Source organism: Phyllobates terribilis, unplaced genomic scaffold (assembly GCF_046119375.1).
Source record: "Phyllobates terribilis strain yellow unplaced genomic scaffold, ASM4611937v1 Scaffold_10__3_contigs__length_209671492, whole genome shotgun sequence".
Lineage (NCBI taxonomy): Eukaryota > Metazoa > Chordata > Amphibia > Anura > Dendrobatidae > Phyllobates > Phyllobates terribilis.
The window spans coordinates 190,028,234-190,056,163 of record NW_027362770.1 but is presented as its reverse complement, the minus strand read 5'-3'; the positions used below and the strand labels follow the sequence as shown (position 1 = coordinate 190,056,163).

Sequence of the window (27,930 nt, the reverse complement as noted above, 5' to 3'; positions counted from 1 at the left end):
ACCAGAGGGCTCCACACTGATTACATTACACCACCGCTGTCTGCCACCAGAGGGCGTCACACTGATTACATGACACCACCGCTGTCTGCCACCAGAGGGCTCCACACTGATTACATGACACCACTGCTGTCTGCCACCAGAGGGACCCACACTGGTTACATCCCTTACACCACTGCTGTCTGCCACCAGAGGGACCCACACTGATTACATTACACCACCGCTGTCTGCCACCAGAGGGCTCCACACTGATTACATTACACCACCGCTGTCTGCCACCAGAGGGCCTCACACTGATTACATGACACCACCGCTGTCTGCCACCAGAGGGCCCCACACTGATTACATAACACCACCGCTGTCTGCCACCAGAGGGCTCCACACTGATTACATTACACCACGGCTGTCTGCCACCAGAGGGCTCCACACTGATTACATTACACCACCACTGTCTGCCACCAGAGGACCCCACACTGATTACATTACACCACCGCTGTCTGCCTCCAGAGGGCTCCACACTGATTACATCCCTTACACCATTGCTGTCTGCCACCAGAGGGCTCCACACTGATTACATTACACCACCGCTGTCTGCCACCAGAGGACCCCACACTGATTACATTACACCTCCGCTGTCTGCTACCAGGGGGCCCTGCACTTATTACATGACACCACTGCTGTCTGCCACCAGAGGGCTCCACACTGATTACATTACACCACCGCTGTCTGCCACCAGAGGGCTCCACACTGATTACATTACACCACCGCTTTCTGCCACCAGAGGCCTCCACACTGATTACATTATACCTCCGCTGTCTGCCACCAGAGGGCTCCACACTGATTACATTACACCACCGCTTTCTGCCACCAGAGGGCTCCACACTGATTACATTACACCACCGCTGTCTGCCACCAGAGGGCCTCACACTGATTACATTACACGACCGCTGTCTGCCTCCAGAGGGCTCCACACTGATTACATGACACCACCGCTGTCTGCCTCCCGAGGGCCTCACACTGATTACATTACACCACTGCTGTCCGCAACCAGAGGGACCCACACTGATTACATGACACCACTGCTGTCTGCCTCCAGAGGGCTCCACACTGACTACATTACACCACCGCTGTCTGCCTCCAGAGGGCCTCACACTGATTACATTACACCACTGCTGTCCGCAACCAGAGGGCCTCACACTGATTACATTACACCACTGCTGTCTGCCTCCAGAGGGCTCCACACTGATTACATTACACCACCGCTGTCTGCCACCAGAGGGCTCCACACTGATTACATTACACCACCGCTGTCTGCCTCCAGAGGGCTCCACACTGATTACATGACACCACCGCTGTCTGCCACCAGAGGGCTCCACACTGATTACATTACACCACTGCTGTCTGCCACCAGAGGACCCCACACTGATTACATGACACCACTGCTGTCTGCCTCCAGAGGGCTCCACACTGATTACATTACACCACTGCTGTCTGCCACCAGAGGACCCCACACTGATTACATTACACCACCGCTCTCTGCCTCCAGAGGGCCTTACACTGATTACATTACACCACTGCTGTCTGCCTCCAGAGGGCTCCACACTGATTACATTACACCACCGCTGTCTGCCTCCCGAGGGCCTCACACTGATTACATTACACCACTGCTGTCCGCAACCAGAGGGACCCACACTGATTACATGACACCACTGCTGTCTGCCTCCAGAGGGCTCCACACTGACTACATTACACCACCGCTGTCTGCCTCCAGAGGGCCACACACTGATTACATTACACCACTGCTGTCCGCAACCAGAGGGCCTCACACTGATTACATTACACCACTGCTGTCTGCCTCCAGAGGGCTCCACACTGATTACATTACACCACCGCTGTCTGCCACCAGAGGGCTCCACACTGATTACATTACACCACGGCTGTCTGCCACCAGAGGGCTCCACACTGATTACATTACACCACCGCTGTCTGCCTCCAGAGGGCCTCACACTGATTACATGACACCACCGCTGTCTGCCACCAGAGGGACCCACACTGATTACATTACACCACCGCTGTCTGCCTCCAGAGGGCTCCACACTGATTACATCCCTTACACCATTGCTGTCTGCCACCAGAGGGCTCCACACTGATTACATTACACCACCGCTGTCTGCCACCAGAGGGCGCCACACTGATTACATTACACCACTGCTGTCTGCCTCCAGAGGGCGCCACACTGATTACATTACACCACTGCTGTCTGCCACCAGAGGGCTCCACACTGATTACATTACACCACTGCTGTCTGCCTCCAGAGGGCGCCACACTGATTACATTACACCACTGCTGTCTGCCTCCAGAGGGACCCATACTGCTTACATTACATCACGGCTGTCTGCCACCAGAGGGCTCCACACTGCTTACATCCCTTACACCACTGCTGTTTGCCACCAGAGGGCTCCACACTGATTACATTTCACCACGGCTTTCTGCCACCAGAGGGCTCCACACGGATTACATTACACCACCGCTGTCTGCCACCAGAGGGCGCCACACTGATTACATTACACCACCGCTGTCTGCCTCCAGAGGGCTCCACACTGATTACATTACACCACCACTGTCTGCCACCAGAGGACCCCACACTGATTACATTACACCACCGCTGTCTGCCTCCAGAGGGCTCCACACTGATTACATCCCTTACACCATTGCTGTCTGCCACCAGAGGGCTCCACACTGATTACATTACACCACCGCTGTCTGCCACCAGAGGACCCCACACTGATTACATTACACCTCCGCTGTCTGCTACCAGGGGGCCCTGCACTTATTACATGACACCACTGCTGTCTGCCACCAGAGGGCTCCACACTGATTACATTACACCACCGCTGTCTGCCACCAGAGGGCTCCACACTGATTACATTACACCACCGCTTTCTGCCACCAGAGGCCTCCACACTGATTACATTATACCTCCGCTGTCTGCCACCAGAGGGCTCCACACTGATTACATTACACCACCGCTTTCTGCCACCAGAGGGCTCCACACTGATTACATTACACCACCGCTGTCTGCCACCAGAGGGCCTCACACTGATTACATTACACGACCGCTGTCTGCCTCCAGAGGGCTCCACACTGATTACATGACACCACCGCTGTCTGCCTCCCGAGGGCCTCACACTGATTACATTACACCACTGCTGTCCGCAACCAGAGGGACCCACACTGATTACATGACACCACTGCTGTCTGCCTCCAGAGGGCTCCACACTGACTACATTACACCACCGCTGTCTGCCTCCAGAGGGCCTCACACTGATTACATTACACCACTGCTGTCCGCAACCAGAGGGCCTCACACTGATTACATTACACCACTGCTGTCTGCCTCCAGAGGGCTCCACACTGATTACATTACACCACCGCTGTCTGCCACCAGAGGGCTCCACACTGATTACATTACACCACCGCTGTCTGCCTCCAGAGGGCTCCACACTGATTACATGACACCACCGCTGTCTGCCACCAGAGGGCTCCACACTGATTACATTACACCACTGCTGTCTGCCACCAGAGGACCCCACACTGATTACATGACACCACTGCTGTCTGCCTCCAGAGGGCTCCACACTGATTACATTACACCACTGCTGTCTGCCACCAGAGGACCCCACACTGATTACATTACACCACCGCTCTCTGCCTCCAGAGGGCCTTACACTGATTACATTACACCACTGCTGTCTGCCTCCAGAGGGCTCCACACTGATTACATTACACCACCGCTGTCTGCCTCCCGAGGGCCTCACACTGATTACATTACACCACTGCTGTCCGCAACCAGAGGGACCCACACTGATTACATGACACCACTGCTGTCTGCCTCCAGAGGGCTCCACACTGACTACATTACACCACCGCTGTCTGCCTCCAGAGGGCCACACACTGATTACATTACACCACTGCTGTCCGCAACCAGAGGGCCTCACACTGATTACATTACACCACTGCTGTCTGCCTCCAGAGGGCTCCACACTGATTACATTACACCACCGCTGTCTGCCACCAGAGGGCTCCACACTGATTACATTACACCACGGCTGTCTGCCACCAGAGGGCTCCACACTGATTACATTACACCACCGCTGTCTGCCTCCAGAGGGCCTCACACTGATTACATGACACCACCGCTGTCTGCCACCAGAGGGACCCACACTGATTACATTACACCACCGCTGTCTGCCTCCAGAGGGCTCCACACTGATTACATCCCTTACACCATTGCTGTCTGCCACCAGAGGGCTCCACACTGATTACATTACACCACCGCTGTCTGCCACCAGAGGGCGCCACACTGATTACATTACACCACTGCTGTCTGCCTCCAGAGGGCGCCACACTGATTACATTACACCACTGCTGTCTGCCACCAGAGGGCTCCACACTGATTACATTACACCACTGCTGTCTGCCTCCAGAGGGCGCCACACTGATTACATTACACCACTGCTGTCTGCCTCCAGAGGGACCCATACTGCTTACATTACATCACGGCTGTCTGCCACCAGAGGGCTCCACACTGCTTACATCCCTTACACCACTGCTGTTTGCCACCAGAGGGCTCCACACTGATTACATTTCACCACGGCTTTCTGCCACCAGAGGGCTCCACACGGATTACATTACACCACCGCTGTCTGCCACCAGAGGGCGCCACACTGATTACATTACACCACCGCTGTCTGCCTCCAGAGGGCTCCACACTGATTACATTACACCACCGCTGTCTGCCTCCAGAGGGCCTCACACTGATTACATTACACCACTGCTGTCTGCCTTCAGAGGGCTCCACACTGACTACATTACACCACCGCTGTCTGCCACCAGAGGGACCCACACTGATTACATTACACCACCGCTGTCTGCCACCAGAGGGCCCCGCACTGATTACATTACACCACCGCTGTCTGCCACCAGAGGACCCCACACTGATTACATTACAGTACCAATTTCTACCACCAGAGGGCCTCACACTGATTACATTACAGTACCACTTTCTATCACCAGAGGACCCCTCACTGATTACATTACAGTACCAATTTCTACCACCAGAGGGCCCCGCACTGATTACATTACAGTACCAATTTCTACCACCAGAGGGCCTCACACTGATTTACATTACAGTACCACTTTCTATCACCAGAGGACCCCTCACTGATTACATTACAGTACCACTTTCTACCACCAGAGGGCTCTGTATTTTGCCGCATTTTTCTCACCTGGACCTTCCGTTGTCACAGAGCACCGGCGATACTGCACCATCCATTGCACGGGGTACCTGAAGACCTGCCATTCCAGCGAAGTAGGGGTTAAAGAGGACTGCGAAGAAGACAAAGAGGCGTATAACTTCAGGTGCCTCGTGGCCATCGGTCGGTTGCATCCGTACATCGTGCCGCAGAGCACCGCGGAAATCAGAGTGAGACCCGCAGAGTTTGTCACCCGCTATACCATGGATGGTAAATTTGTCTATGTAGATCAACGGTAAGACGAACATTCACGGGTCGAATCTCCGCCTACTGGGGGAGAGGGGTCCGAAATCTAAAATGTCCAAAAATAAATTTTAATTTTTTTTTTAAATCAAATATTCCAATCTTTTTTTTTTGTGTTGCATTTTGCTGCTTATTTATGCATCGAAATACAATATTCTCTCCCTCCAGAGCTACAGCCATTTTAGGTTATCTTCCACAGGAGCTTCTCGGCACGTCCTGCTACGAACACTTCCATCCGGACGACCATGGCCATCTCACCGAACAACATAAAACCGGTGCGTGTACCATCACGTTTCATTCCTTGGTCTGTCGTGAGGGGAGGGCTTGGTCTGTCGTGAGGGGAGGGCTTGGTCTGTCGTGAGGGGAGGGCTTGGTCTGTCGTGAGGGGAGGGCTTGGTCTGTCGTGAGGGGAGGGCTTGGTCTGTCGTGAGGGGAGGGCTTGGTCTGTCGTGAGGGGAGGGCTTGGTCTGTCGTGAGGGGAGGGCTTGGTCTGTCGTGAGGGGAGGGCTTGGTCTGTCGTGAGGGGAGGGCTTGGTCTGTCGTGAGGGGAGGGCTTGGTCTGTCGTGAGGGGAGGGCTTGGTCTGTCGTGAGGGGAGGGCTTGGTCTGTCGTGAGGGGAGGGCTTGGTCTGTCGTGAGGGGAGGGCTTGGTCTGTCGTGAGGGGAGGGCTTGGTCTGTCGTGAGGGGAGGGCTTGGTCTGTCGTGAGGGGAGGGCTTGGTCTGTCGTGTGGGGAGGGCTTGGTCTGTCGTGTGGGGAGGGCTTGGTCTGTCGTGTGGGGAGGGCTTGGTCTGTCGTGTGGGGAGGGTTTGGTCTGTCGTGTGGGGAGGGTTTGGTCTGTCGTGTGGGGAGGGTTTGGTCTGTCGTGTGGGGAGGGTTTGGTCTGTCGTGTGGGGAGGGTTTGGTCTGTCGTGTGGGGAGGGTTTGGTCTGTCGTGTGGGGAGGGTTTGGTCTGTCGTGTGGGGAGGGTTTGGTCTGTCGTGTGGGGAGGGTTTGGTCTGTCGTGTGGGGAGGGCTTGGTCTGTCGTGTGGGGAGGGCTTGGTCTGTCGTGTGGGGAGGGCTTGGTCTGTCGTGTGGGGAGGGCTTGGTCTGTCGTGTGGGGAGGGCTTGGTCTGTCGTGTGGGGAGGGCTTGGTCTGTCGTGTGGGGAGGGCTTGGTCTGTCGTGTGGGGAGGGCTTGGTCTGTCGTGTGGGGAGGGCTTGGTCTGTCGTGTGGGGAGGGCTTGGTCTGTCGTGTGGGGAGGGCTTGGTCTGTCGTGTGGGGAGGGCTTGGTCTGTCGTGTGGGGAGGGCTTGGTCTGTCGTGTGGGGAGGGCTTGGTCTGTCGTGTGGGGAGGGCTTGGTCTGTCGTGTGGGGAGGGCTTGGTCTGTCGTGTGGGGAGGGCTTGGTCTGTCGTGTGGGGAGGGCTTGGTCTGTCGTGTGGGGAGGGCTTGGTCTGTCGTGTGGGGAGGGCTTGGTCTGTCGTGTGGGGAGGGCTTGGTCTGTCGTGAGGTGGAGGGCTTGGTCTGTCGTGGGAGCACCGGAGTTAGCGGACTCTCCCCAATTAAGAATAAAGGGAGCGGCAATGCTGATGACCGTTCACCGCCCCAACAGTTGGGGGGTACCAGCATTTGGACCCCTAGGGATCAGGAAGTTATACCCTGTAATTTTTATTTAATTGCTTAAAAAGAAAGTTTGAAAGAATTAATGTCTGAGAGGCGATTTGCTTTAATCTTTGTCCGTCCCATGCTGATCTGGCTTCTAACCCCGCCCACGCGGATCTTGCTGCTGCTAACCCCGCCCACGCGGATCTCGCTTCTGCTGCTAACCCCGCCCACGCGGATCTCGCTTCTGCTGCTAACCCCGCCCACGCGGATCTCGCTTCTGCTGCTAACCCCGCCCACGCGGGTCTCGCTTCTGCTGCTAACCCCGCCCACGCGGATCTCGCTTCTGCTGCTAACCCCGCCCACGCGGATCTCGCTTCTGCTGCTAACCCCGCCCACGCGGATCTCGCTTCTGCTGCTAACCCCGCCCACGCGGATCTCGCTTCTGCTGCTAACCCCGCCCACGCGGATCTCGCTTCTGCTTACATGCCCCACTTGGATCTCACTCATGTAAATCTATTGTACAGTTTCCACTTATGATGACATCTTCTAAGTACATCTTTCAAATTTTCCGCCTCGCCCCCTGCCCGTGCGCTTTGCCTCGCCCCCTGCCCGTGCGCTTTGCCTCGCCCCCTGCCCGTGCGCTTTGCCTCGCCCCCTGCCCGTGCGCTTTGCCTCGCCCCCTGCCCGTGCGCTTTGCCTCGCCCCCTGCCCGTGCGCTTTGCCTCGCCCCCTGCCCGTGCGCTTTGCCTCGCCCCCTGCCCGTGCGCTTTGCCTCGCCCCCTGCCCGTGCGCTTTGCCTCGCCCCCTGCCCGTGCGCTTTGCCTCGCCCCCTGCCCGTGCGCTTTGCCTCGCCCCCTGCCCGTGCGCTTTGCCTCGCCCCCTGCCCGTGCGCTTTGCCTCGCCCCCTGCCCGTGCGCTTTGCCTCGCCCCCTGCCCGTGCGCTTTGCCTCGCCCCCTGCCCGTGCGCTTTGCCTCGCCCCCTGCCCGTGCGCTTTGCCTCGCCCCCTGCCCGTGCGCTTTGCCTCGCCCCCTGCCCGTGCGCTTTGCCTCGCCCCCTGCCCGTGCGCTTTGCCTCGCCCCCTGCCCGTGCGCTTTGCCTCGCCCCCTGCCCGTGCGCTTTGCCTCGCCCCCTGCCCGTGCGCTTTGCCTCGCCCCCTGCCCGTGCGCTTTGCCTCGCCCCCTGCCCGTGCGCTTTGCCTCGCCCCCTGCCCGTGCGCTTTGCCTCGCCCCCTGCGCTTTGCCTCGCCCCGTGCGCTTTGCCTCGCCCCGTGCGCTTTGCCTCGCCCCGTGCGCTTTGCCTCGCCCCGTGCGCTTTGCCTCGCCCCGTGCGCTTTGCCTCGCCCCGTGCGCTTTGCCTCGCCCCCTGCCCTTTGCCTCGCCCCCTGCCCTTTGCCTCGCCCCCTGCCCTTTGCCTCGCCCCCTGCCCTTTGCCTCGCCCCCTGCCCTTTGCCTCGCCCCCTGCCCTTTGCCTCGCCCCCTGCCCTTTGCCTCGCCCCCTGCCCTTTGCCTCGCCCCCTGCCCTTTGCCTCGCCCCCTGCCCTTTGCCTCGCCCCCTGCCCTTTGCCTCGCCCCCTGCCCTTTGCCTCGCCCCCTGCCCTTTGCCTCGCCCCCTGCCCTTTGCCTCGCCCCCTGCCCTTTGCCTCGCCCCCTGCCCTTTGCCTCGCCCCCTGCCCTTTGCCTCGCCCCCTGCCCTTTGCCTCGCCCCCTGCCCTTTGCCTCGCCCCCTGCCCTTTGCCTCGCCCCCTGCCCTTTGCCTCGCCCCCTGCCCTTTGCCTCGCCCCCTGCCCTTTGCCTCGCCCCCTGCCCTTTGCCTCGCCCTTTGCCTCGCCCCCTGCCCTTTGCCTCGCCCCCTGCCCTTTGCCTCGCCCCCGTGCCCTTTGCCTCGCCCCCGTGCCCTTTGCCTCGCCCCCGTGCCCTTTGCCTCGCCCCCGTGCCCTTTGCCTCGCCCCCGTGCCCTTTGCCTCGCCCCGTGCCCTTTGCCTCGCCCCCGTGCCCTTTGCCTCGCCCCCGTGCCCTTTGCCTCGCCCCCGTGCCCTTTGCCTCGCCCCCGTGCCCTTTGCCTCGCCCCCGCGCGCTTTGCCTCGCCCCCGCCCCGCGCGCTTTGCCTCGCCCCCGCCCCGCGCGCTTTGCCTCGCCCCCGCCCCGCGCGCTTTGCCTCGCCCCCGCCCCGCGCGCTTTGCCTCGCCCCCGCCCCGCGCGCTTTGCCTCGCCCCCGCCCCGCGCGCTTTGCCTCGCCCCCGCCCCGCGCGCTTTGCCTCGCCCCCGCCCCGCGCGCTTTGCCTCGCCCCGCCCCGTGCGCTTTGCCTCGCCCCCGCCCCGTGCGCTTTGCCTCGCCCCCGCCCCGCCCCGTGCGCTTTGCCTCGCCCCCGCCCCGCGCGCTTTGCCTCGCCCCCGCCCCGCGCGCTTTTCCTCGCCCCCGTCCCGCGCGCTTTGCCTCGCCCCGCGCGCTTTGCCTCGCCCCGCGCGCTTTGCCTCGCCCCCGCCCCGCGCGCTTTGCCTCGCCCCGCCCCGCGCGCTTTGCCTCGCCCCGCCCCGCGCGCTTTGCCTCGCCCCCGCCCCGCCCCCGTGCGCTTTGCCTCGCCCCCGCCCCGCCCCCGCGCGCTTTGCCTCGCCCCCGCCCCCGCGCGCTTTGCCTCGCCCCCGCCCCGTCCCGCGCGCTTTGCCTCGCCCCCGCCCCGTCCCGCGCGCTTTGCCTCGCCCCCGCCCCGTCCCGCGCGCTTTGCCTCGCCCCCGCCCCGTCCCGCGCGCTTTGCCTCGCCCCCGCCCCGTCCCGCGCGCTTTGCCTCGCCCCCGCCCCGTCCCGCGCGCTTTGCCTCGCCCCCGCCCCGTCCCGCGCGCTTTGCCTCGCCCCCGCCCCGTCCCGCGCGCTTTGCCTCGCCCCCGCCCCGTCCCGCGCGCTTTGCCTCGCCCCCGCCCCGTCCCGCGCGCTTTGCCTCGCCCCCGCCCCGTCCCGCGCGCTTTGCCTCGCCCCCGCCCCGTCCCGCGCGCTTTGCCTCGCCCACGCCCCGTCCCGCGCGCTTTGCCTCGCCCCCGCCCCGTCCCGCGCGCTTTGCCTCGCCCCCGCCCCGTCCCGCGCGCTTTGCCTCGCCCCCGCCCCGTCCCGCGCGCTTTGCCTCGCCCCCGCCCCGTCCCGCGCGCTTTGCCTCGCCCCCGCCCCGTCCCGCGCGCTTTGCCTCGCCCCCGCCCCGTCCCGCGCGCTTTGCCTCGCCCCCGCCCCGTCCCGCGCGCTTTGCCTCGCCCCCGCCCCGTCCCGCGCGCTTTGCCTCGCCCCCGCCCCGTCCCGCGCGCTTTGCCTCGCCCCCGCCCCGTCCCGCGCGCTTTGCCTCGCCCCCGCCCCGTCCCGCGCGCTTTGCCTCGCCCCCGCCCCGTCCCGCGCGCTTTGCCTCGCCCCCGCCCCGTCCCGCGCGCTTTGCCTCGCCCCCGCCCCGTCCCGCGCGCTTTGCCTCGCCCCCGCCCCGCGCGCTTTGCCTCGCCCCCGCCCCGCCCCGCGCGCTTTGCCTCGCCCCCGCCCCGCGCGCTTTGCCTCGCCCCCGTCCCGCGCGCTTTGCCTCGCCCCCGCCCCGCGCGCTTTGCCTCGCCCCCGCCCCGCGCGCTTTGCCTCGCCCCCGCCCCGCGCGCTTTGCCTCGCCCCCGCCCCGCGCGCTTTGCCTCGCCCCCGCCCCGCGCGCTTTGCCTCGCCCCCGCCCCGCGCGCTTTGCCTCGCCCCCGCCCCGCGCGCTTTGCCTCGCCCCCGCCCCGCGCGCTTTGCCTCGCCCCCGCCCCGCGCGCTTTGCCTCGCCCCCGCCCCGCGCGCTTTGCCTCGCCCCCGCCCCGCGCGCTTTGCCTCGCCCCCGCCCCGCGCGCTTTGCCTCGCCCCGCCCCGCGCGCTTTGCCTCGCCCCGCCCCGCGCGCTTTGCCTCGCCCCGCCCCGCGCGCTTTGCCTCGCCCCGCGCGCTTTGCCTCGCCCCGCGCGCTGTGCCTCGCCCCGCCCCGCGCGCTTTGCCTCGCCCCGCCCCGCGCGCTTTGCCTCGCCCCGCCCCGCGCGCTTTGCCTCGCCCCGCCCCGCGCGCTTTGCCTCGCCCCGCCCCGCGCTCTTTGCCTCGCCCCGTCCCGTACGCTTTGCCTCGCCCCCCCCGTCCCGTGCGCTTTGCCTCGCCCCCCCCCCGTCCCGTGCGCTTTGCCTCGCCCCCCCCCCGTCCCGTGCGCTTTGCCTCGCCCCCGCCCCGTCCCGTGCGCTTTGCCTCGCCCCCGCCCCGTCCCGTGCGCTTTGCCTCGCCCCCGCCCCGTCCCGTGCGCTTTGCCTCGCCCCCGCCCCGTCCCGTGCGCTTTGCCTCGCCCCCTGCCCGTGCCCTTTGCCTCGCCCCCTGCCCTTTGCCTCGCCCCCTGCCCGTGCGCTTTGCCTCGCCCCCTGCCCGTGCGCTTTGCCTCGCCCCCTGCCCTTTGCCTCGCCCCCTGCCCTTTGCCTCGCCCCCTGCCCGTGTTCTTTGCCTCGCCCCCTGCCCGTGCTCTTTGCCTCGCCCCCTGCCCTTTGCCTCGCCCCCTGCCCGTGCTCTTTGCCTCGCCCCCGCCCCGCGCACTTTGCCTCGCCTCGTCCGTCCCGCATATGAGGATTTTTTTTTTTTTTTAAATCACCAGTTTTACAAAGCAAAGAAAAAATCCTGACAAATCCGTACAAGTTCAAGGCCAAAGACGGGTCCTTCATCATTTTACAAAGCCAGTGGTTCAGTTTTATCAACCCTTGGACCAAAGACATCGAATACATCGTGTCCAGCAACACCGTGGTGTCGTAAGTGCTCTTTATACCAGGGGCTAAACAAAATAATCCCTTACATGTTCTATGGGTTTTAATTCCGTTCTTTGTGGCCTCTTTACTGTAAAGCTGGAGTGCTCCTTTAATTATTTAAAGGGCCAGCAACACCATCTAAGTTTTATTACATATTTTTCTTGGATACAGAGGTCATGGTTCGTCGTTGGAGACGGCATCCCTCCCCGGTAGCTCCCATTCCTCGGAAGGTAGGAGACCCCTGTGGATTTTTTCCTGGACCATGAGACGTGGCCGCTCCATGTTATGGGTTTTTTTTTTTTTGTTCCTTGCAGATGGTTCCAAGCGTTCCTTCATCAACGTGCCGGGGATGTCCAGCGGGACGCTGCTCGGGGCCGCCAACATCGGCAGGGAGATCGCAAAGCAGATCGTGGAACTGCAGAGGTGGGACCACCTGATGGCCTCTCACTCCCCCTACAGTTACAGTGCGGAACTACAGGCTTATCCGACATCAGAAGAAGAACTCTCATCATCTCCTCTCATCCGCAGGTTGCATTCCCCACCGTTCAATGGCAACACAAGTCCCAGCCATCCTCTGAAGAAGTCGCCCTCAGCCCTGCCGCCATGCGAGGTGTGGATTCACTCTTCTACATTTTTGATCTGTCTCCTCATTCCCCCCCCCTCCCCCTCTCTGCAGCACAAAGTATTTCAGGAGAGTCATAAGGCTGTTCTTTTGGGAATGGGGGCAAGGAGGAGCTCATGAAACATGATGACAGAAGTGGGAAAGTCAGCCGCACAGAGTATTTAAGGAGAAAAATATACTGATCTTCGGGAGGCAATTGAGTAACCTGGTCGAAATCAGGTTCTCAGCAGCACAGAGCATTTCAGAAGAGGAGTTTACTGATCTCCTGGGAGGTCATGAAGTCTGGTGGCAGGAGGGACAAGGTCCCCCAGCAGCACAGGGGATTTTTAGAAGAGCTTGGAGGAAGGGGGTCTCCAGCAGCACAGGGGATTTTTAGAAGAGCTTGGAGGAAGGGGGTCTCCAGCAGCACAGAGGATTTTAGAAGAGCTTGGAGGAAGGGGGTCTCCAGTAGCACAGAGGATTTTAGAAGAGCTTGGAGGAAGGGGGTCTCCAGCAGCACAGAGGATTTTAGAATGGCTTGGAGGAAGGGGATTTCCAGCAGCACAGAGGATTTCAGAATAGCTTGGAGGAAGGGGGTCTCCAGCAGCACAGAGGATTTTAGAAGAGCTTGGAGGAAGGGGGTCTCCAGCAGCACAGAGGATTTTAGAAGAGCTTAGAGGAAGGGGGTCTCCAGCAGCACAGAGGATTTCAGAATAGCTTGGAGGAAGGGGGTCTCCAGCAGCACAGAGGATTTCAGAATAGTTTGGAGGAAGGGGGTCTCCAGCAGCACAGAGGATTTCAGAAGAGCTTGGAGGAAGGGGGTCTCCAGCAGCACAGAGGATTTTAGAAGAGCTTGGAGGAAGGGGGTCTCCAGCAGCACAGAGGATTTTAGAAGAGCTTGGAGGAAGGGGGTCTCCAGCAGCACAGAGGATTTTAGAAGAGCTTGGAGGAAGGGGGTCTCCAGCAGCACAGAGGATTTTAGAAGAGCTTGGAGGAAGGGGGTCTCCAGCAGCACAGAGGATTTTAGAAGAGCTTAGAGGAAGGAGGTCTCCAGCAGCACAGAGGATTTTAGAAGAGCTTGGAGGAAGGGGGTCTCCAGCAGCACAGAGGATTTTAGAAGAGCTTGGAGGAAGGGGGTCTCCAGCAGCACAGAGGATTTTAGAAGAGCTTGGAGGAAGGGGGTCTCCAGTAGCACAGAGGATTTTAGAAGAGCTTGGAGGAAGGGGGTCTCCAGCAGCACAGAGGATTTTAGAAGAGCTTGGAGGAAGGGGGTCTCCAGTAGCACAGAGGATTTTAGAAGAGCTTGGAGGAAGGGGGTCTCCAGCAGCACAGAGGATTTTAGAATGGCTTGGAGGATGGGGGTCTCCAGCAGCACAGAGGATTTTAGAAGAGGTTTGGGGAAGGAGGTCTCCAGCAGCACAGAGGATTTCAGAATAGCTTGGAGGAAGGGGGTATTCAGCAGCTCAGAGGATTTTAGAATAGCTTGGAGGAAGGGGGTCTCCAGCAGCACAGAGGATTTCAGAATAGCTTGGAGGAAGGGGATTTCCAGCAGCACAGAGGATTTTAGAAGAGCTTGGAGGAAGGGGGTCTCCAGCAGCACAGAGGATTTTAGAATGGCTTGGAGGAAGGGGGTCTCCAGCAGCACAGAGGATTTTAGAAGAGCTTGGAGGAAGGGGGTCTCCAGCAGCACAGAGGATTTTAGAAGAGCTTGGAGGAAGGGGATTTCCAGCAGCACAGAGGATTTTAGAAGAGCTTAGAGGAAGGGGGTCTCCAGCAGCACAGAGGATTTTAGAAGAGCTTAGAGGAAGGGGGTCTCCAGCAGCACAGAGGATTTTAGAATAGCTTAGAGGAAGGGGGTCTCCAGCAGCACAGAGGATTTTAGAAGAGCTTAGAGGAAGGGGGTCTCCAGCAGCACAGAGGATTTCAGAATAGCTTGGAGGAAGGGGGTCTCCAGCAGCACAGAGGATTTCAGAATAGCTTAGAGGAAGGGGGTCTCCAGCAGCACAGAGGATTTTAGAATAGCTTAGAGGAAGGGGGTCTCCAGCAGCACAGAGGATTTTAGAAGAGCTTAGAGGAAGGGGGTCTCCAGCAGCACAGAGGATTTCAGAATAGCTTGGAGGAAGGGGGTCTCCAGCAGCACAGAGGATTTCAGAATACTTTGGAGGAAGGGGGTCTCCAGCAGCACAGAGGATTTCAGAATAGCTTGGAGGAAGGGGGTCTCCAGCAGCACAGAGGATTTTAGAAGAGCTTGGAGGAAGGGGGTCTCCAGCAGCACAGAGGATTTTAGAAGAGCTTGGAGGAAGGGGGTCTCCAGCAGCACAGAGGATTTTAGAAGAGCTTAGAGGAAGGGGGTCTCCAGCAGCACAGAGGATTTCAGAAAAGCTTGGAGGAAGGGGGTCTCCAGCAGCACAGAGGATTTCAGAATAGTTTGGAGGAAGGGGGTCTCCAGCAGCACAGAGGATTTCAGAATAGCTTGAAGGAAGGGGGTCTCCAGCAGCACAGAGGATTTTAGAAGAGCTTGGAGGAAGGGGGTCTCCAGCAGCACAGAGGATTTCAGAATAGCTTGGAGGAAGGGGGTCTCCAGCAGCACAGAGGATTTCAGAATAGTTTGGAGGAAGGGGGTCTCCAGCAGCACAGAGGATTTTAGAAGAGCTTGGAGGAAGGGGGTCTCCAGCAGCACAGAGGATTTTAGAAGAGCTTGGAGGAAGGGGGTCTCCAGCAGCACAGAGGATTTCAGAAAAGTTTGGAGGAAGGGGGTCTCCAGCAGCACAGAGGATTTTAGAATAGCTTGGAGGAAGGGGGTCTCCAGCAGCACAGAGGATTTTAGAATAGCTTAGAGGAAGGGGGTCTCCAGCAGCACAGAGGATTTTAGAAGAGGTTTGGGGAAGGAGGTCTCCAGCAGCACAGAGGATTTTAGAAGAGCTTGGAGGAAGGGGGTCTCCAGCAGCACAGAGGATTTTAGAATAGCTTGGAGGTAGGGGATTTCCAGCAGCACAGAGGATTTTTAGAAGAGCTTAGAGTGAGGGGGGGGTCTCCAGCAGCACAGAGGATTTTAGAATAGCTTGGAGGAAGGGGGTCTCCAGCAGCACAGAGGATTTTAGAAGAGCTTGGAGGAAGGGGGTCTCCAGCAGCACAGAGGATTTCAGAATAGTTTGGAGGAAGGGGGTCTCCAGCAGCACAGAGGATTTTAGAATAGCTTGGAGGAAGGGGGTCGCCAGCAGCACAGAGGATTTCAGAATGGCTTGGAGGAAGGGGGTCTCCAGCAGCACAGAGGATTTTAGAAGAGGTTTGGGGAAGGGGGTCTCCAGCAGCACAGAGGATTTTAGAATAGCTTGGAGGAAGGGGGTCTCCAGCAGCACAGAGGATTTTAGAATGGCTTGGAGGAAGGGGGTCTCCAGCAGCACAGAGGATTTTAGAAGAGGTTTGGGGAAGGGGGTCTCCAGCAGCACAGAGGATTTTAGAATAGCTTGGAGGAAGGGGGTCTCCAGCAGCACAGAGGATTTTTAGAATGGCTTGGAGGAAGGGGGTCTCCAGCAGCACAGAGGATTTTAGAAGAGGTTTGGGGAAGGGGGTCTCCAGCAGCACAGAGGATTTTAGAATAGCTTGGAGGAAGGGGGTCTCCAGCAGCACAGAGGATTTTTAGAAGAGCTTAGAGGAAGGGGGTCTCCAGCAGCACAGAGGATTTTTAGAAGAGCTTAGAGTGAGGGGGGGGTCTCCAGCAGCACAGAGGATTTTAGAAGAGCTTGGAGGAAGGGGGTCTCCAGCAGCACAGAGGATTTTAGAAGAGCTTGGAGGAAGGGGGTCTCCAGCAGCACAGAGGATTTTAGAATAGTTTGGAGGAAGGGGGTCTCCAGCAACACAGAGGATTTTAGAATAGTTTGGAGGAAGGGGGTCTCCAGCAGCACAGAGGATTTTAGAATAGCTTGGAGGAAGGGGGTCGCCAGCAGCACAGAGGATTTTAGAAGAGCTTAGTGGAAGGGGGTCTCCAGCAGCACAGAGGATTTTAGAAGAGCTTAGAGGAAGGGGGTCTCCAGCAGCACAGAGGATTTTAGAAGAGGTTTGGGGAAGGAGGTCTCCAGCAGCACAGAGGATTTTAGAATAGCTTGGAGGAAGGGGGTCTCCAGCAGCACAGAGGATTTTAGAAGAGCTTGGAGGAAGGGGGTCTCCAGCAGCACAGAGGATTTTAGAAGAGCTTGGAGGAAGGGGGTCTCCAGCAGCACAGAGGATTTTAGAATAGCTTGGAGGAAGGGGGTCTCCAGCAGCACAGAGGATTTTAGAATGGCTTGGAGGATGGGGGTCTCCAGCAGCACAGAGGATTTTAGAAGAGCTTAGAGGAAGGGGGTCTCCAGCAGCACAGAGGATTTTAGAATGGCTTGTAGGATGGGTTTCTCCAGCAGCACAGAGGATTTTAGAAGAGCTTAGAGGAAGGGGGTCTCCAGCAGCACAGAGGATTTTAGAAGAGCTTAGAGGAAGGGGGTCTCCAGCAGCACAGAGGATTTTAGAATGGCTTGTAGGATGGGGGTCTCCAGCAGCACAGAGGATTTTAGAATAGCTTGGAGGAAGGGGGTCTCCAGCAGCACAGAGGATTTTAGAATAGCTTGGAGGAAGGGGGTCTCCAGCAGCACAGAGGATTTTAGAAGAGCTTGGAGGAAGGGGGTCTCCAGCAGCACAGAGGATTTTAGAAGAGCTTAGAGGAAGGGGGTCTCCAGCAGCACAGAGGATTTTAGAAGAGCTTGGAGGAAGGGGGTCTCCAGCAGCACAGAGGATTTCAGAATAGTTTGGAGGAAGGGGGTCTCCAGCAGCACAGAGGATTTTAGAATAGCTTGGAGGAAGGGGGTCTCCAGCAGCACAGAGGATTTCAGAATAGTTTGGAGGAAGGGGGTCTCCAGCAGCACAGAGGATTTTAGAATAGCTTGGAGGAAGGGGGTCTCCAGCAGCACAAAGGATTTTAGAAGAGCTTAGAGGAAGGGGGTCTCCAGCAGCACAGAGGATTTTAGAATGGCTTGTAGGATGGGGGTCTCCAGCAGCGCAGAGGATTTTAGAAGAGCTTAGAGGAAGGGAGTCTCCAGCAGCACAGAGGATTTTAGAAGAGCTTAGAGGAAGGGGGTCTCCAGCAGCACAGAGGATTTTAGAATGGCTTGTAGGATGGGGGTCTCCAGCAGCACAGAGGATTTTAGAATAGCTTGGAGGAAGGGGGTCTCCAGCAGCACAGAGGATTTCAGAATAGCTTGGAGGAAGGGGGTCTCCAGCAGCACAGAGGATTTTAGAAGAGCTTAGAGGAAGGGGGTCTCCAGCAGCACAGAGGATTTTAGAAGAGCTTGGAGGAAGGGGGTCTCCAGCAGCACAGAGGATTTTAGAAGAGGTTTGGGGAAGGAGGTCTCCAGCAGCACAGAGGATTTTAGAAGAGCTTAGAGGAAGGGGGTCTCCAGCAGCACAGAGGATTTCAGAATAGCTTGGAGGAAGGGGGTCTCCAGCAGCACAGAGGATTTCAGAATAGCTTAGAGGAAGGGGGTCTCCAGCAGCACAGAGGATTTTAGAATAGCTTAGAGGAAGGGGGTCTCCAGCAGCACAGAGGATTTTAGAAGAGCTTAGAGGAAGGGGGTCTCCAGCAGCACAGAGGATTTCAGAATAGCTTGGAGGAAGGGGGTCTCCAGCAGCACAGAGGATTTCAGAATACTTTGGAGGAAGGGGGTCTCCAGCAGCACAGAGGATTTCAGAATAGCTTGGAGGAAGGGGGTCTCCAGCAGCACAGAGGATTTTAGAAGAGCTTGGAGGAAGGGGGTCTCCAGCAGCACAGAGGATTTTAGAAGAGCTTGGAGGAAGGGGGTCTCCAGCAGCACAGAGGATTTTAGAAGAGCTTAGAGGAAGGGGGTCTCCAGCAGCACAGAGGATTTCAGAAAAGCTTGGAGGAAGGGGGTCTCCAGCAGCACAGAGGATTTCAGAATAGTTTGGAGGAAGGGGGTCTCCAGCAGCACAGAGGATTTCAGAATAGCTTGAAGGAAGGGGGTCTCCAGCAGCACAGAGGATTTTAGAAGAGCTTGGAGGAAGGGGGTCTCCAGCAGCACAGAGGATTTCAGAATAGCTTGGAGGAAGGGGGTCTCCAGCAGCACAGAGGATTTCAGAATAGTTTGGAGGAAGGGGGTCTCCAGCAGCACAGAGGATTTTAGAAGAGCTTGGAGGAAGGGGGTCTCCAGCAGCACAGAGGATTTTAGAAGAGCTTGGAGGAAGGGGGTCTCCAGCAGCACAGAGGATTTCAGAAAAGTTTGGAGGAAGGGGGTCTCCAGCAGCACAGAGGATTTTAGAATAGCTTGGAGGAAGGGGGTCTCCAGCAGCACAGAGGATTTTAGAATAGCTTAGAGGAAGGGGGTCTCCAGCAGCACAGAGGATTTTAGAAGAGGTTTGGGGAAGGAGGTCTCCAGCAGCACAGAGGATTTTAGAAGAGCTTGGAGGAAGGGGGTCTCCAGCAGCACAGAGGATTTTAGAATAGCTTGGAGGTAGGGGATTTCCAGCAGCACAGAGGATTTTTAGAAGAGCTTAGAGTGAGGGGGGGGTCTCCAGCAGCACAGAGGATTTTAGAATAGCTTGGAGGAAGGGGGTCTCCAGCAGCACAGAGGATTTTAGAAGAGCTTGGAGGAAGGGGGTCTCCAGCAGCACAGAGGATTTCAGAATAGTTTGGAGGAAGGGGGTCTCCAGCAGCACAGAGGATTTTAGAATAGCTTGGAGGAAGGGGGTCGCCAGCAGCACAGAGGATTTCAGAATGGCTTGGAGGAAGGGGGTCTCCAGCAGCACAGAGGATTTTAGAAGAGGTTTGGGGAAGGGGGTCTCCAGCAGCACAGAGGATTTTAGAATAGCTTGGAGGAAGGGGGTCTCCAGCAGCACAGAGGATTTTAGAATGGCTTGGAGGAAGGGGGTCTCCAGCAGCACAGAGGATTTTAGAAGAGGTTTGGGGAAGGGGGTCTCCAGCAGCACAGAGGATTTTAGAATAGCTTGGAGGAAGGGGGTCTCCAGCAGCACAGAGGATTTTTAGAATGGCTTGGAGGAAGGGGGTCTCCAGCAGCACAGAGGATTTTAGAAGAGGTTTGGGGAAGGGGGTCTCCAGCAGCACAGAGGATTTTAGAATAGCTTGGAGGAAGGGGGTCTCCAGCAGCACAGAGGATTTTTAGAAGAGCTTAGAGGAAGGGGGTCTCCAGCAGCACAGAGGATTTTTAGAAGAGCTTAGAGTGAGGGGGGGGTCTCCAGCAGCACAGAGGATTTTAGAAGAGCTTGGAGGAAGGGGGTCTCCAGCAGCACAGAGGATTTTAGAAGAGCTTGGAGGAAGGGGGTCTCCAGCAGCACAGAGGATTTTAGAATAGTTTGGAGGAAGGGGGTCTCCAGCAACACAGAGGATTTTAGAATAGTTTGGAGGAAGGGGGTCTCCAGCAGCACAGAGGATTTTAGAATAGCTTGGAGGAAGGGGGTCGCCAGCAGCACAGAGGATTTTAGAAGAGCTTAGTGGAAGGGGGTCTCCAGCAGCACAGAGGATTTTAGAAGAGCTTAGAGGAAGGGGGTCTCCAGCAGCACAGAGGATTTTAGAAGAGGTTTGGGGAAGGAGGTCTCCAGCAGCACAGAGGATTTTAGAATAGCTTGGAGGAAGGGGGTCTCCAGCAGCACAGAGGATTTTAGAAGAGCTTGGAGGAAGGGGGTCTCCAGCAGCACAGAGGATTTTAGAAGAGCTTGGAGGAAGGGGGTCTCCAGCAGCACAGAGGATTTTAGAATAGCTTGGAGGAAGGGGGTCTCCAGCAGCACAGAGGATTTTAGAATGGCTTGGAGGATGGGGGTCTCCAGCAGCACAGAGGATTTTAGAAGAGCTTAGAGGAAGGGGGTCTCCAGCAGCACAGAGGATTTTAGAATGGCTTGTAGGATGGGTTTCTCCAGCAGCACAGAGGATTTTAGAAGAGCTTAGAGGAAGGGGGTCTCCAGCAGCACAGAGGATTTTAGAAGAGCTTAGAGGAAGGGGGTCTCCAGCAGCACAGAGGATTTTAGAATGGCTTGGAGGAAGGGGGTCTCCAGCAGCACAGAGGATTTTAGAATAGCTTGGAGGAAGGGGGTCTCCAGCAGCACAGAGGATTTTAGAAGAGCTTGGAGGAAGGGGGTCTCCAGCAGCACAGAGGATTTTAGAAGAGCTTAGAGGAAGGGGGTCTCCAGCAGCACAGAGGATTTTAGAAGAGCTTGGAGGAAGGGGGTCTCCAGCAGCACAGAGGATTTCAGAATAGTTTGGAGGAAGGGGGTCTCCAGCAGCACAGAGGATTTTAGAATAGCTTGGAGGAAGGGGGTCTCCAGCAGCACAGAGGATTTCAGAATAGTTTGGAGGAAGGGGGTCTCCAGCAGCACAGAGGATTTTAGAATAGCTTGGAGGAAGGGGGTCTCCAGCAGCACAAAGGATTTTAGAAGAGCTTAGAGGAAGGGGGTCTCCAGCAGCACAGAGGATTTTAGAATGGCTTGTAGGATGGGGGTCTCCAGCAGCGCAGAGGATTTTAGAAGAGCTTAGAGGAAGGGAGTCTCCAGCAGCACAGAGGATTTTAGAAGAGCTTAGAGGAAGGGGGTCTCCAGCAGCACAGAGGATTTTAGAATGGCTTGTAGGATGGGGGTCTCCAGCAGCACAGAGGATTTTAGAATAGCTTGGAGGAAGGGGGTCTCCAGCAGCACAGAGGATTTCAGAATAGCTTGGAGGAAGGGGGTCTCCAGCAGCACAGAGGATTTTAGAAGAGCTTAGAGGAAGGGGGTCTCCAGCAGCACAGAGGATTTTAGAAGAGCTTGGAGGAAGGGGGTCTCCAGCAGCACAGAGGATTTTAGAAGAGGTTTGGGGAAGGAGGTCTCCAGCAGCACAGAGGATTTTAGAATAGCTTGGAGGAAGGGGGTCTCCAGCAGCACAGAGGATTTTAGAAGAGCTTGGAGGAAGGGGGTCTCCAGCAGCACAGAGGATTTTAGAAGAGGTTTGGGGAAGGGGGTCTTCAGCAGCTCAGAGGATTTTAGAATAGCTTGGAGGAAGGGGGTCTCCAGCAGCACAGAGGATTTTAGAAGAGCTTGGAGGAAGGGGGTCTCCAGCAGCACAGAGGATTTTAGAAGAGCTTGGAGGAAGGGGTCTCCAGCAGCACAGAGGATTTCAGAATAGTTTGGAGGAAGGGGGTCTCCAGCAGCACAGAGGATTTTAGAATAGCTTGGAGGAAGGGGGTCTCCAGCAGCACAGAGGATTTTAGAATGGCTTGTAGGATGGGGGTCTCCAGCAGCACAGAGGATTTTAGAAGAGCTTAGAGAAAGGGGGTCTCCAGCAGCACAGAGGATTTTAGAAGAGCTTAGAGGATGGGGGTCTCCAGCAGCACAGAGGATTTTAGAAGAGGTTAGAGTGAGGGGGTCTCCAGCAGCACAGAGGATTTCTGAATAGCTTGGAGGAAGGGGGTCTCCAGCAGCACAGAGGATTTCAGAATAGCTTGGAGGAAGGGGGTCTCCAGCAGCACAGAGGATTTTAGAAGAGCTTAGAGGAAGGGGGTCTCCAGCAGCACAGAGGATTTTAGAATGGCTTGGAGGATGGGGGTCTCCAGCAGCACAGAGGATTTTAGAAGAGGTTTGGGGAAGGGGGTCTCCAGCAGCACAGAGGATTTCAGAATAGCTTGGAGGAAGGGGGTCTCCAGCAGCACAGAGGATTTCAGAATAGCTTGGAGGAAGGGGGTCTCCAGCAGCACAGAGGATTTCAGAAGAGCTTAGAGGAAGGGGGTCTCCAGCAGCACAGAGGATTTTAGAATGGCTTGGAGGATGGGGGTCTCCAGCAGCACAGAGGATTTTAGAAGAGGTTTGGGGAAGGGGGTCTCCAGCAGCACAGAGGATTTCAGAATAGCTTGGAGGAAGGGGGTCTCCAGCAGCACAGAGGATTTCAGAATAGCTTGGAGGAAGGGATTTCCCAGCATCACAGAGGATTTCAGGAGATCAGTGTATTGTAGAAGTTGCCTCCCCCGCAGTACATATATACGGATACATAACTGTGTGATGTCATCGTGTGATGTCATCAGGGGATATTCTGTTTACCCCGTAGGTGCAGAAGGAGGCGCTGGTTCATCTGTCTCCCTCAGAAATCGAGAAATTAGACGCATCGTCTCAGAGCGACCACCTGCCGTCATTCCCGCTTCCTGACAACCTGCTAAGTAAGACGACTCACCGCGACCACCAATAATATTCCTAGGCCGACCCCCGAGGGTCCGGACCTTCTAGATTCGGCCATTTATGAGTCTGGAAAAGCTGAGGGTTTTGTCACTGGTCGCCTGATGTCCCAGATCAGGACTGTTATTGTGTCCGTACCGGGTGCACCGCGCGGGTTCAACACCCGTAAGGAGCCCAAAAATAAAGTAAAATTTAATAAAAAAAAAAAAAATACAATTATAATAATATTTAAATAATATAAAAATAAATATATATCTCCCTCATAAATAATAAATTAAAAAAAAAATATTCGCTGTCGTCGCGTCCTTAATTAATACTTATTAAATTATTATAATTTAATTATAATTTTTTAATTATAATTTATTATTATATTAGACTTATTAATAATTTATCAGGAAAAAAAAAGAAAGGACAAATAACGCTACCAATCTCACAAAGTTCAACACAAATCAACTTCTTTTTATTTTTTAATTTTTAGCTTTTTTTTTGCAAAATTATGATTTCATATTTTAGAGGTAAAAAAAAAAATTAAAAAAAAATGCTGCCCGTCCCACAAAAAAAACGAGCCCTCGTACAGCTACAGGGACCGAAAAATAAGAAAGTTACGGCTCTTAGATGAAGGGGAGGAAAAAACGAAAAGGAAAAAAATGGAAATTCACTCTGAAGGGAATTGGTTATGGAGACCAGCGTGGGGGGCGGGTCTTATTGACAGTGCATTATGGGAAAATATGCAGATTAGATCTCTTCTTAAAGGACTTGTACTCACCGGTTGGTGACATTCTCCATCTCACCTAGGTGACGGCTCGCCGTTTGATTTTGAGGATGATGAAGCCGCCCTGATGAACTTTCTAGAAGCCGACGGCAGTCTGGGAGGAGCCGGAGATTTACACGACTTACACTGGACGATCTAGCGGGACAGGACGGCCGCCGCCAGCAGCGAAACGCACAACTGCACGTACTGTAACGATCGGACTCGCAGCCAGACTGATGGGTTTTTTATATTTTTTTTGTTACTTGCACATCAAAGCATTTCTTACTTGACTCCACTCTGGGTAGCGCGGCATTGTGAGAGGGAGAGATCGAGCGGGAGGGAGAGATCGAGCGGGAGGGAGAGATCGAGCGGGCGGGAGAGATCGAGCGGGCGGTAGAGATCGAGCGGGAGGGAGAGATCGAGCGGGCGGTAGAGCGCGCAACCAGAGTGAGAGGTTTTCATACTTGTTAATAAATCCTAAATTGTATAAAATGTTGGATTCTGTGTGTGTGATCAGAAGATGGGGGGCCGATGAGCGGGGATTTTGGGTCAAAATTTTACACACCTGCACGAGCAGTCAGTTCTTGAAGATGGTGTGTTGGAAGCAGGATAAATAAGCAAACAAGAAGATGTGAGCGACTGTGAGAAGAGTTGCTTAGAAGATCTCCAACATGGTGGGTCTTATGGGGTGTTCTCAGTATACAACAGGTCCTGTGGGGCACTCCAGTTATTCGGCGGGTCTTGTGGGCTTTACTCAGAATTTGGCGGGTCCTGTGTGGCGCTCCTGGTATGGGGCGGGTGTAGAGGGGTGATCCCAGTATACAACAGGTCCTGTAGGGGTGCTCCTGGTATTTGGGGGGCTTGTGGGTTGTACTCGGATTTTGTTGGTTCCTCCCGATATGGGGCAGGTCCTGTGGGGCTCTCCTAGTATGGGGCGGGGGTTGAGGGAGGTTCTCGGTATGCAGCGTGCCCTATGGGGCGCTCTTGGTATGGGGCGGGTGTTGAGGGAGGTTCCTGGTATGCAGCGGGCCCTCTGCGGCGCTCCTGGTATGGGGCGAGTGTTCAGGGAGGTTCCCGGTATGGGGCGGGTCCTGTGGGAGGTTCCTGGTATGGAGCGGGTGTTGAGGGAGGTTCCCTGTATGGGGCGGGTCCTGTGAGAGGTTCCTGGTATGGGGCGGGTGTTGAGGGAAGTTCCCGGTATGGGGCGGGTCCTGTGGGGCGCTCCCGGTATGGGGCGGGTCCTGTGGGGCGCTCCCAGTAATGGGGCATATGTTATGGGAGGTTCCTGGTATGGGGCGGGTACTGTGGGGCGCTCCCGGTATGGGGCGGGTCCGGTGGAGTGCTCCCGGTATGGGACAGATGTTGAGGGAGGTTCCTGGTATGGGGCGGGTCATGTGGGGTGCTCTCGCTATGGGGCGGGTACTGTGGAGCGCTCCAGGTATGGGGCGGGTCCTGTGGGGTGCTCCCGGTATGGGGCAGATGTTGAGGGAGGTTCCTGGTATGCGGCGGGTCCTGTGGGGCGCTCCCGGTATTGGGGAGATGTTGAGGGAGGTTCCTGGTATGCGGCGGGTCCTGTGGGGCGCTCCTGGTATTGGGCAGATGTTGAGTGAGGTTCCTGGTATGCGGCGGGTCCGGTGGGGCGCTCCCAGTATGGGGCGGGTGTTGAGGGAGATTCCCGGTATGGGGCAGGTCCTGTGGGGCGCTCCCGGTATGGGACAGATGTTGAGGGAGGTTCCTGGTATGGGGCGGGTCCTGTGGGGCGCTCCCGCTATGGGGCGGGTCCTGTGGAGCGCTCCCGCTATGGGGTAGATGTTGAGGGAGGTTCCCGCTATGGGGCGGGTCCTGTGGGGCGCTCCCGCTATGGGGCGGGTCCTGTGGGGCGCTCCCGCTATGGGGCAGATGTTGAGGGAGGTTCCCGGTATGGGGCAGGTCCTGTGGGGCGCTCCCGGTATGGGACAGATGTTGAGGGAGGTTCCTGGTATGGGGCGGGTCCTGTGGGGCGCTCCCGCCATGGGGCGGGTCCTGTGGAGCGCTCCCGCTATGGGGTAGATGTTGAGGGAGGTTCCCGCTATGGGGCGGGTCCTGTGGGGCGCTCCCGGTATGGGGCAGATATTGAGGGAGGTTCCCGGTATGGGGCAGGTCCTGTGGGGCGCTCCCGGTATGGGACAGATGTTGAGGGAGGTTCCTGGTATGGGGCGGGTCCTGTGGGGCGCTCCCGCTATGGGGCGGGTCCTGTGGAGCGCTCCCGCTATGGGGTAGATGTTGAGGGAGGTTCCCGCTATGGGGCGGGTCCTGTGGGGCGCTCCCGCTATGGGGCGGGTCCTGTGGGGCGCTCCCGCTATGGGGCAGATGTTGAGGGAGGTTCCCGGTATGGGGCAGGTCCTGTGGGGCGCTCCCGGTATGGGACAGATGTTGAGGGAGGTTCCTGGTATGGGGCGGGTCCTGTGGGGCGCTCCCGCTATGGGGCGGGTCCTGTGGAGCGCTCCCGCTATGGGGTAGATGTTGAGGGAGGTTCCCGCTATGGGGCGGGTCCTGTGGGGCGCTCCCGCTATGGGGCGGGTCCTGTGGGGCACTCCCGCTATGGGGCAGATGTTGAGGGAGGTTACCGGTATGGGGCGGGTGTTGAGGGAGGTTCCCGGTATGGGGCGGGTGTTGAGGGAGGTTCCCGGTATGGGGCGGGTGTTGAGGGAGGTTCCCGGTATGCAGCGGGTCCTGTGGTGACCCCCACCCCAGAACAGCGAATGCAAGTGTATGAACGCGTAGCACATTGCATGGAGCAATGGAAAAAGGTTTTAATGCAATGGTGATCGTTGTATATTTGCATATATACTCGCACTTGGGTATACCAAGGACCTCCGACATCACCATTGCTTTCATGTTCCGGAGCGGTTTTCCCCTCTTCTGCCAGCAGATGGCGCTGCCTGTCCAGAGAGCGGAGCTCGTTCTAAGCCTTCTAATGATCAGCGCTCGGGATTGTCCTGTTTTCTGTAATGTTGGTGACCCTGGAGCTCCACAACTATGAGAGCCGCAGACACTCAGGATTGGTCAATTTCCAATCCGGCACTGCTGTCGTGCCAAGTCACAGAAGAGTCCGGGTGATAACTTGTGGGGGAGAGATGGGGTTGCTTTTCACATAAATCCCGCCCCTTTTACGCTAAATTTCGTGGGACTCTATCTGAAAATTTGGGGTAGTCTGATTAATTTGGGACAATTGAAAGAACAGGAAGAAAAGTCTTGGAAGACCCAGAAAAGCGGCTACGAGAAGTGAGATGGACCACCCACCTGAAGAACCTCAGCCAATCGGAGACAACCTGCTAGAAGCCCCGCCCCCAAGGAGCTCCTGCAGAAGGAAACAGGAAGTTGCTCGAAAAGGGACTAATGAGAGGACTGCTGTAACTAATGAGAGGACTGATTATAAAAGAACATCATCCCGCTTGTACGGTCACTTTCGAAACGTTTCGAAAAATTGCCTGTTCTTTTTTGGTTTTCCTGTATTGACCTTTAGGGTCTTGTGGATACACAATTTCCACCTCTCCCAGAACATCCTAAAAAAAGAGGGGACCCCCAGGATTGTCAGAAGAGCCGGCAAATCTCCTGAGTGCCTCCAAAACCCCCTGAAAGCCAAAAGTGTCTCGTGCTTGACGCCAAATGAAAAGAAGTCTCGGGAAACTGGGCGACATGTAGGTCGTCTTCCTATCGAGTCTTTGTATCTGAGGCCGCTCACCTCGAGGATAAACTGGGCGCGGTTCTCCGTACCTCGCTGCTCTCACCCCCGGGGGTGTTTTACTTACTTAAAACTTCTGTCTGTCAACGAACAATTGACCTCCGCTCTCCTCCCCGCACAATGGAAACCTGACACCGCGTCGTCTGCAGCCAGCGAGATGGCGAATCTGTTAATCACGTCTGCGCCAAACCGTGTGAGATGTGAGAACACGCCATCCGCCCCGATAACAACCATTGTCTCAGGGTTGTAGAACTGAGATGCTGAGGGATTAATCACGTTCTGTCTTTCTAGCCAAGAAACTTCTCAAGAAGCGTCTGATGGAAATAGGAGAAATATCCTAAAATGATGGCCTTGGCCGAAGATGGAAGAAACTAAAGAAATTAATAATATTGTTCTTGAGTTTCTGCCCGGTCTCTTTGTTTGCTGATTAAGGCACTCCAAAACCCCCTGTGTCGAAATAATGAAATTGTAGCTTCCAGCAGCCACCACTAGAGGGAGCTCATTGCATACAGATTGTTTTAAATTTACATCTCTCTATACAGGGAGCTCCCCCTAGTGGGGGCTACAACATAATCTTTTCATGTATCTCTGTATACTGGGAGCTCCCCCTAGTGGTGACTGCAGGCAGGATGTTATCATGTATCTCTGTATACAGGGAGCTCCCCCTAGTGGTGACTGCAGACAGGATCTTATCATGTATCTCTGTATACAGGGAGCTCCCCCTAGTGATGGCTGCAGACAGAATCTTATCATGTATCTCTG

The 27,930-nt window shown here is 56.9% G+C and overlaps 1 protein-coding gene across 1 annotated transcript in view; it reads left to right on the top strand.

Annotated features, from left to right (window-relative positions):
* BMAL2 (basic helix-loop-helix ARNT like 2) overlaps window positions 1-23,936 on the top strand; it is a 78,225-nt gene extending 54,289 nt beyond the window's left edge. The window contains exons 9-16 of the mRNA XM_073650379.1: window positions 5,307-5,547; window positions 5,724-5,830; window positions 11,754-11,904; window positions 12,073-12,131; window positions 12,216-12,324; window positions 12,430-12,511; window positions 22,569-22,677; window positions 23,489-23,936. Of these exons, the coding sequence (XP_073506480.1) occupies window positions 5,307-5,547; window positions 5,724-5,830; window positions 11,754-11,904; window positions 12,073-12,131; window positions 12,216-12,324; window positions 12,430-12,511; window positions 22,569-22,677; window positions 23,489-23,604 (974 nt within the window). The 3' untranslated portion in view covers window positions 23,605-23,936. The remainder of the gene's footprint in view (window positions 1-5,306; window positions 5,548-5,723; window positions 5,831-11,753; window positions 11,905-12,072; window positions 12,132-12,215; window positions 12,325-12,429; window positions 12,512-22,568; window positions 22,678-23,488) is intronic.
* Window positions 23,937-27,930: the final 3,994 nt, after the last annotated feature.